Here is a 9,797-nt window from a genome sequence, read left to right on the forward strand (position 1 = left end):
AGGTTGAAGGGAGAAACCCGCTTCAGTTTAAGGTCAACCAGGTTTCCTGAGTATTTTTATTCCCGTACCAAGTACTTAAGTTTGATTTATATTCCTACAGTATCCATGTACACTAAAAAGGGTTGAAGGTGTGCCAAGATAATTCCAATCACTCACAAGTTACTGAGCTGAGAATTTCCTCCAATCACACTTGAATTATTACAATCACTATTGCAGACACGGGCAGAAAGTTTGCTAAAAAAAAAAAAAAAATTCCCCTCAAGATCGGTTCAGAAACTGTTCTCTGGCCTTTGATCACTCCAACAAATTCTCCTCAGATGTTGGAGTTGAACTGAATGTGAAGGGGTATTTAGGGACATGTCACTAGACATTGGCCAAATTAAAGTCAGAAGTAAACAAAAGCAGGCGGTTACCATCTGAAATGGTAATTATCGCTAGCTTTTTTGCTGTATGTGCTGTAGTTAATTACTATTATTTTATGGTTTAAAAAAGGTTCTTAAATGAGCACGTAATGGTGTATACAGTATATTAAACATCATATCAGGTGATATGTCGCAACAAGTCTTTTTCACTTTAAACCTTTGTGGAATATTGTCACTGAAGGAAATCTACACTGACAAGTTAATGACTTAAATGTATTCCTTTGCTATAGGATGGATATAGCAACAGCTTTCATCTCAGTTTACAGCACCAGACAATCATAGGAAGAGATTAAGACGATTAAGTATGCACGAGAGTTGTGAATGAATAAATGGTATGACAAATAAAATAGTGTATACTGTATAAGTGAGCAAAGGAATAGTCTTCCTGTCACTGGAGAATACCATTTAGCTGGTGATCATTGGCTGACCTTCTGGGTTCCAATCAGCTGTAGATGTTGAATTTTCCAAAAAAAATTTTCATATATATTGAGTGTGTGTGTGAATGGTTGTTTGTTTCTATGTGGCTCCGCGGTACACTGGCGTCGTGCTCGGAGTGTCCCCCGCCTCACGCCCTGAGACTGCTGGGATAGGCACCGGCTACCCCGCGACCTGCGTTAGTGGATTAAGCGGGTTAGAAGATGAATGAATGAATGAATGAATGAATCAATGAATGAATGAATGAATTAATGAATGAATGAGTGAATGAATGAATGAATGAATGAATATATTGATTACTTTAAAATCAGAAGTTCTTCTGTGACAGAAACTGAAAACTGATCTTCATGCAAAATTGTTTTGTCCACTGTCGATCCCGAGGTCCTAAATATACTAAATATTTTTGTATTGTATCATTTTGTCTTGGACTCTCTGCCTTACTGCACATTCTTCCCAAACTACTCTTCTTATTCACACTAATGTCAGAGTGACATCTGGTTAATTCAATCTCAGAGGGCATAAAAACAATGGATGAATCACCCATGGCGACGATGAAGGGAAGATGAAAGCGTAGCAGCGCATTCAGCCAGCCAATCATGTTTGTAATTGTAGTGTCTGTCAGAGAAGCGTGTGCTGTCTTTTCATACGGATGACTTCAGGCCTTTATTTTTACTTTGGTGAGCAACAGTCATTATTTATCTATTTCTCACTAATACGCTTTAAATCTTTTAGAGTAAAATGGTTTGACCTTCCAAAAAGGTTTTGATGTCAAGTACCTAGAGCAGTTTGGAGTTAGTGATTCATTCTATCAGTATGACCAACTGTGTGTAAATATATTTGAATGGCAAAATTTGGACATACACTTTATAAGAAGAAATTTACAATTTCAGAAAACTGTGATAGCTGTTATCACATTTGTGTCCATTTTTTAAACTTTTAATGCAAATAACTAATGAATATGTTCATATGAGATTATAATAGTTATGCAATTTAATACCTTCCAAAAAAACAACATGGTGTCAAATAATAAAACTTACATAATTTAAAACTCTAGTGTTACCAAATGAACAGACCTTGAATTATCTGATGTTGGTTGCAAAATTTTAGATGCTATTGTTGTGGTGCTTTTATGTATTAATTAAACTACAGACTGATGCAGTGAAGTATGCAGATTCACTGACAACCAAATCAGTCTCAGCAGAGTAATCAGCCACCACCACCAATGTTTGGACTTTTGGTGTGATCTATCTTGTTTCTGCTAGGTGCAAATGTCCTCCTGAAAACCAAATTGTGTTGAACACTGGTAGAAGACTCATTTGGCGACTGACAAATTTAGTTTAGTGTGGTAACATGGGGGCGGCAGTGGCTCAGTGGATCCAATGTAAAAACAACTTCTGAGTGTCCAGAAAAGCGCTATATGAATATAATCCATTATTATTATTATTATTATTATTATTATTATTATTATTATTATTATTATTATTATTATTATTATTATTATTATTATTATTAACATCTATGGTTTAATATGCACCATGGTACATCATTCCAGCACTGTAATATAGCATGATATGCCATACCTCTAAAACAGTGTTTTATATGCAATTAGCTCATTATTTTTAAGTCATTTTTCTACTCGCAATTGTGATTAAGAGTAGAAAACAACAAATAATTCAAAATAATCATGGATTTGGCTACTGTAGTTACTTAAATTTGTCAAAATCATACCCTACAAAAATGTTTAAAAATCTTTTTTTTTTGCATCAGCTAAAACAAAGATTTTTTTATCTGATGCAAAAAAAATCTTGCATCAGATAAAAGTTTATTGCATATTTTATTCTATAAGTAGAGATGAACCTTAACTATTATTACATTATTAAACAGCCAAAAAGCAGCTCCAGTGGAAGTGCCTTGTTCAAAGACACTGCACCTCAGTGACATTAGCAGAGAATGAAAGCTCCTCTCCATTTACCCTTTAAGCCACACTGGTTCATACTGGTTTATATCATGCAAGACCATGGCTCAGAGTTGCCCACAAAAAAAATGGATATGAATGAAAATTATTTCATTCCATCTGAGAATGGAGAACAGCATGTTATACTATGACAACACAACAAATAAAGAAAAATCTCTCGTGATTGTTCTGTATATTCATTTTTTAATTTGATCTCATAATTGTAAAAATATATTCTCAAAATAAATAAATATATGAAATAAATATACTGCAGGAAAGGGGAAAAAAATCATAAATAAGAATGAAATCTGTCAACAGGCTTGCAAAGGATTCTCTGTTGACGTTTTGTGGGAGAATGACAGAATTCTTTCACTGTCAAGATTCTCTAGAGTTCCAGTAGAAGGGCAACATTGGAGAACTTCTCCCGAACATCCAATAGATTCCTTCTTCTTCTTCTGTTTCTCATGCACTTTGATTTATATTCTCTTGTAAAAACACTCGTTGGAGCAGTCTTATGTGGAATTCATCCCAGGCCATCACAGCAGTCAGTTCCATCTAGGTGATCGTCCCAGCTCTCACACTTGGTTCCCAGAACAGTCGTGGCTGTTTTCCAGTGCATAAAACTACCTTTTCTGTGTAAACCAGCCAGACTGTATAGCGTATTATGCATTTGCAATAGATTGTTTATGTAGCAGCTGATGTAGTGTTTCAGATAAAATTGGAAGGCTGACTAAACACAGTGGCATTGAGAAGCTACAGCAGTAAAAGTTCTACTAGCAGCATTTTATTAATCCCACTTATTTGTTTCCACTTGTTTGTCCTCTTGAACATGCAATTTGGACACACAGGTACTCATGTTTAGTGGAAACTCAATTAAATTCCATAAATCACCTGTTTGACCACCAGGGCATGTGTATCGGCCATTAAAGGCACAATATTAGGGGTCCAGTTAGTCTCTGTGTCTGTCATAGGGCCTTCGCGTCTTCAACAGAAGATCCCTGGTGATGTTCAGTTGACCTTCCATGTTGGTCTGCTTCAGAGGTTTTTTTCCTTTCTCCAAGCAGCCATGATGATTTTATGCATTTCTTATCATCCTTTTTTACCAGTCCCACAAGCTCTTCTGTCTCCCTAAAGGAAGGGGTAAGAAAAGGTACACTTGTGCTGCTTTTCAGCTCAGACTGGCCTCTGATAAGATCATTGTAACCCCCCCTGAGTCTCAGCTCTGGCTCAGAATGTCCCTGTACAGCTCTGGGACTCTATCTGGGTCGACAGGTCTTGGTAAGAAGTGAGTGAACCTCTGATGTCGCCTCGACCTGGTTCCATCCCGAGATGTCCCATCTTTGTTCAGAGCAACAAAGTAAAATGCCCCTTTTTCTCCATGCCGATAGATGTTGGATGAATAGGTGTTGTACCAGTTTTCCTCAAACTGCTCTCGAAAGACACATTCTGCAGATAACTTCTCCTGTGGGAAGATAGACAAGAAAAAGCAATGAATGAGTTTAGTGGTGGAAAATGTGCCATCTGCTGGCTGTGACTTACACATCACTGAGGATGAGAACTGTGTCACACTGTGCTATTAGAGATATCAGCAAATGAAGTTGTGTGACCGGGCATAGTTAGAAGGTGTACTCACTGATCCATACAGTTGTCCCTTGCTGTTCATACCAAGGTAGAGGCCACTGTCCACCCCTCTGATGCTAACCAGTCCTACAGCCAGACTGATGAACTCTAAAATACCTGCACACACAGATTACATCATATTACGTCACAGGAAAACAATTTTTTTGAACGTATTTATAATTGCACATGCCGATGCAAAAAATCTATCCAAAATCCTTTAAGAATCTAAGACAGTGACATCACAAATGACGTGACACAATGGATTTGCTCTTGGTGAGGTTTTTTTCACTGAATTATCACATATGAAATGTACGGCACTTACGTACATTAAGGAGGTTTGTCTGTTAGGAGGTTAGGTTAGGTCAGGTTAGATTAAGTTAGGTTAGGTTAGGTCAGGTTAGGTTAGGTTAGGTTAGGTTAGGTTAGATTAAGTTAGGTTAGGTCAGTTCAGGTTAGGTTAGGTTAGGTTAGATTAGGTTAGGTCAGTTTAGATTAAGTTAGGTTAGGTTAGGTTAGGTCAGTTTAGATTAAGTTAGGTTAGGTTAAATCAGGTTGGATTAAGTTAGGTTAGGTCAGTTTAGGTTAGGTTAGGTTAGGTTAGGTTAGGTTAGGTTAGGTTAGGTTAGGTTAAGTTAGGTTAGGTTAGGTTAGGTTAGGTTAGGTTAGGTTAGATTAAGTTAGGTTAGGTTAGGTTAGGTTAAGTTAGTTCAGGTCATGTCAGGTTAGGTTAGGTTAGGCTAGGTTAGGTTAGGTTAGGTCAGGTCAGGTTAAGTTTGGTTAGGTTAGGTCAGGTTAGGTTAGGTTGGGTTAGGTTAGGTTAAGTTAGGTTAGGTCAGGTCAGGTCAGGTCAGGTTAGGTTAGGTTAGGTTAGGTTAGGTTAAATTTGGAGGATTATGAAAAACTACGCAAACTGATTTCCACAAAAACTTGGGATGAGAAACTTGAATCCCAATTCAAGTGTGGGATAGTTTGTTCTTGGTGGAGGTATGGGTTCTATTATATACCACTGCCGTTATAAAACTAAGTATACATGTACCCAGAATAAAAGTCTAGAATTGTCTTTGACATGAAGTTAGATCCCAGTTTGGATGAGGCGAAGTGCCAGAAATGCTGAGAGCCTCACAACACTAAAACAAATCTCCAAGTGATCTGCTTTTGATCTGCCATATGCTGCAGGTGTTTATCTTGATAACTAAAGATAAGCTGGTAAGAGTAAAGAAAAGCCTCCACTCAGAGGAAATGTGGTTGATATTGGGCAAACACAAAATGCTTAAAGTGCTCCACATGGAAAGCTTTTATATCTCTGTGTGCATTAAAGCATCCGCTACTAGCAGTTTAACAATGAAATACAGCATTGTGTTAGCAGTAGCTGCCATGATATGAGGCTACTGTATCAATGACTATAATTTATTATGATAACCTCTATATCCAGGGAAAAGGTGAGGATCATGTGATCTTGACAGTTTGCATGATTATAAACTGGGTGCTTCAGTGGCTGGGATGGTGAAGCCTTGTCCTTTTAAAGCTGAAACACTTCACTAAACATTGAATGTGAAATAAAAAGGTATTGAAATAAAAGCATCACACTGAAGTTTTTTCTGTCTCTCTGTCCCTCTCAGCCTGTGCGCGTTCCTGAGCGTTCACTATGAAGATAAGGTATCATTTCACAAAGACTGGGCCAAAATAATCTGCTACTACTGTTATTAGTGCAATAACTTAATCATAATAATGATAATAATGTTAATGGAGTTTGATTGGGTCTACCGAATGTGCTGTGGTCCTTCCTGGTGCCCTGCACGGTGCCGTCGGGACGGATCTCCAGGTGGAAGCCCGTCCTGCAGTAGAGCTGTCGCCGCCTCAGGATCCCCTTCAGATGGCTGAGGTTCGCCAGGCTCCGGGACAGCCTCTCCGCAGACACCAGGTGCTCCTGGTGATGACCATAACCCTCCATCATCCGTCCTGTTAATAATAACGAGTTGTAGTCCACCGCCCCAGCTGGGGTGAGAACGAAATGAGAGCCAACGGGGGCAGGAGCGGCACCCACGGGGCCAAAGCTGTCTAGAAACCCGTTGGCGAAGCTCCCAACCTCCGCCGCTGCCCCCATCACAGTGAAGACCCCCGGATACGATTTACAAGCACAGATCCAAGACGAGGTCCAGGTGATTTACGAGAGAAACCCTAAATACGAGTAAGGGAGCCTGTGTTAGCCAGAGGAAAAGAAAAGTTGGACGTGCGCACGGAGAAATCCCAACGATTGCGCGTTATGGCGCAGTGACGAGCGCCGTTAGTTAGACTGTCCTGGACATGGAAATGAACTCCCGCGTTGTCTGGATGTATGCAGGTATCTCCAGTTGCAGCTCTCCGTCTCATTCTCTCCTCTCATCTGCTATTTATTCCTCTTTCCTATCCTCTACCCGCACCCTCTCTCTCCTCTTCACCTCGGGATACTCCCCTTTCCTCCAGTGCGCGCTCTCTCTCTGCCTCTCTCTCTCTCTCTCTCTCTCTCTCTCTCTCTCTCTCTCTCACACACACACACACACACACACACACACACACACACACACACACACACACACACACACACACACACACACACACACACACACACACACACACACACACTCTTTCTATCTCTCTCTCCTCAATTCTCTCCAGCCTTTTATTTCTGCGGTACCCTCCACTCCACAGTTCCACCAGGCATCAGTAGCGCAGTACCACCAGCACCACTTCACTCCACATCTATAGCGGAATACCCCCTGAGGGGCTTTCACCCGATTTGCCTCTTCATGCAAATAATACCCCCCGATCTCTTCCCAGTAAGGCTCATTTCTGCTCATCCCACTGATCAGTCGAACTGCTCCACCTTGATGTTCGGTTTTTTAAATGCGCAGAGCGCAGGGATTTGGAGAGGAAATTAAAATCTACTTATAAAACTGACGCGCTGACATGCTTATATCCCCCTTTTCGCAGCAGCACAACAGCTTTAGTGAAGCTCATAAAAACGATTATGGACCCTAAGTACCTCAGGTTCCAAATTGAACGAGGAGGTGTGAGAGTCGCAGTGGAGTGCGTAAGTATAGGAGGAACTTATGTGGGAAATGGAGGCTCAAAAACAAAACAAAACGTAATGTGTTAAACATCATGAAAGTGATGCCATTACCCTAAACGCTTTACAACCGCATAGCCCTATTTGGAAATGACTCAGGTGCAATGGGAGAGAGGGAGAGAGGGAGAGAGGGAGAGAGGGAGAGAGGGAGAGAGGGAGAGAGGGAGAGAGGGAGAGAGGGAGAGGAAAGCCCCCATTTGCGTAATTTTCGCACTCGGCTGTTGATTTATTGCCCACGTTTTATGAAAACCCAACCGCGCGCACAAAAAGACACGCATTCGCGCGCACTCACACACACACACACACACACACACACACACACACACACACACACACACACCTGTGCAAACGACATCACTTGACTGTCAATCCCTTCATTGATCTTCCAAAGATTGCTTTGAACAGCGCGGGAGCCCATTTATCCTTAATTATGGTCTTAAAAAAAGACGAATCAAAGACGCAGAGGCTTCAAAGTGCGCGGATCTTGTAAGGGCATCAGGGCAATAACAACCAGAGGAAGGGGATATACCTGTTTGAACTGCAAGCTCAGATAATACCTCGACACTTTGACACTTGAAGGCCTTCATGAGGGTTAACTCTTGATTCTTTTGCCACATGGTCGCAACAGTTGATTCTGGATTTACAAATGCTGGATTGATTTAGTCAGGTTAGTTAGAGGCTTGAACTTAGGGCATCATCAAGATATTTCATTCACAGCTGTAATTTATTGATGTCATTTAATTTTCTCAAATCTGCTCTTGGGTGGGGAGGGGGTCAAATTGCACTTTAAATCGTCGATTCGCTGTGCTTGTATCCACAGAGGCACAGGGGCCCATGTTCAGCCTGTGTCATTGATTATGGCGCACAGCTGCTCCCTCCCCTGGGAGCCGCTGTGATAAATGAGGTGAAGGTGCGGAGGTGTGTGTGCGTGTGTGTGTGTGTGTGTGTGTGTGTGTGTGTGCGTGTGTGTGTGTGTGTGGTCTCCGTTCTCACATCATTTTAGAGTCACATCGTTTTCTTCACCAAGACAAGGAGACTGAGGGATTGATTGTGAGACCTGCAAATTAACGGGTGCATATAAATATATTGGATATTGTGTTTTTACCACGTGGTTGTGCGCTTGACCGCAGACAAACAAAAATGAGAAATCTATTTATGTGCCATGTGTCGTTCTCCCCCCTTTTCCCTCGCTTCATTAGTATTTATGATCGCTGAAATAAAGAACTTTTTTTAAAGGGGCAAAATCGATCTGAATCGCCCCCAGGCCAAATCAGATCCTGATGCATTTCCAATCGACATGACCACAGAGAAGATGTGGACTACAATTCCACATTTCCAGTAAGCGTTCGCAGGGTTACACTGTCTAATTTAAATTTTGTTTTCCCTAGATTTATATTACTGCTCTATGATGATGTAAAGCCGACCTATTGAAATTATGGAAGGGAAACGGATGCCCTCAGGCTTCTACCCCTAACCCGTCAAACACCCCACCCACAAATAAATTACAACCTAATCGAATACCTCGGTAATGGAATAACTGAATAAGTAGCCTGGAGGTTATTAATGCAAGCATTTTCCAAATATAGGCAACTCCAGGGGTCCTATAGGAGGCAATAAGATCTATATCAGATTTTAGGTTCCGTTAATCATAATTTAATTGGTTAGAAAGTGCATCTGAAATTGGATTTTAAAATTGAAACTCAACAATTGCTGAAGGAAACTCTGTGTATGCAGGAGTTAATGTGTTTCTCTTTAGATATTTGTTATATAACAACTAGTTTGCAATATGACATTCTTGCGTCAAAATGTCAGAATTTAATGGGGAGTATATTTGTTTTTTTATTCATTCTACATTCGTTTCACTTAAAGTCAACTAATTGCAAATTTATGACAATGATTGCTCATCAATAGATTAATCTTGTTTGGATTATGCTCAAACTAAGAAGCAAAGCAGCAGATTAAAAGAGTTGATAGTAGTAATTAAATTCTAGAGGTTTCATTTCTATCAAGACTTTTTTGTTAACCATTGTTTGATCTAGTTTCAACTTCTGAAGCTTATCAGTTGGGGTGATCCACAATGGATCATGTGTGAACAGGTGACAAGCCCACTACTAGACTTCTCCCTTTTATTCTCTCAACATCAAAGTCACAAGAAAAGCCCCATCAGGTTAACATTAGTACATGTAAAGACTTAAATGAAGAGTTCAACTTTGATATTCGTTTGATATCTGTTCTTGATTGGCTCTTTTGATCCCGTACT

The 9,797-nt window shown here is 40.3% G+C and overlaps 1 protein-coding gene across 1 annotated transcript; it reads right to left on the bottom strand.

The window, feature by feature from the left end:
* Window positions 1–3,201: 3,201 nt before the first annotated feature.
* On the bottom strand, window positions 3,202–6,766 carry LOC137600522 (fibroblast growth factor 20-like). The gene is made up of 3 exons (XM_068322194.1): window positions 6,196–6,766; window positions 4,445–4,548; window positions 3,202–4,273 (listed from the first exon to the last, which is right to left on the bottom strand). The coding sequence occupies exons 1-3, from the start codon at window positions 6,533–6,535 to the stop codon at window positions 4,028–4,030; spliced, it is 690 nt and encodes a 229-aa protein (XP_068178295.1). The 5' UTR covers window positions 6,536–6,766; the 3' UTR covers window positions 3,202–4,027.
* Between the last annotated feature and the right edge of the window lie 3,031 nt (window positions 6,767–9,797).

Source organism: Antennarius striatus, chromosome 8, assembly GCF_040054535.1.
Source record: "Antennarius striatus isolate MH-2024 chromosome 8, ASM4005453v1, whole genome shotgun sequence".
Lineage (NCBI taxonomy): Eukaryota > Metazoa > Chordata > Actinopteri > Lophiiformes > Antennariidae > Antennarius > Antennarius striatus.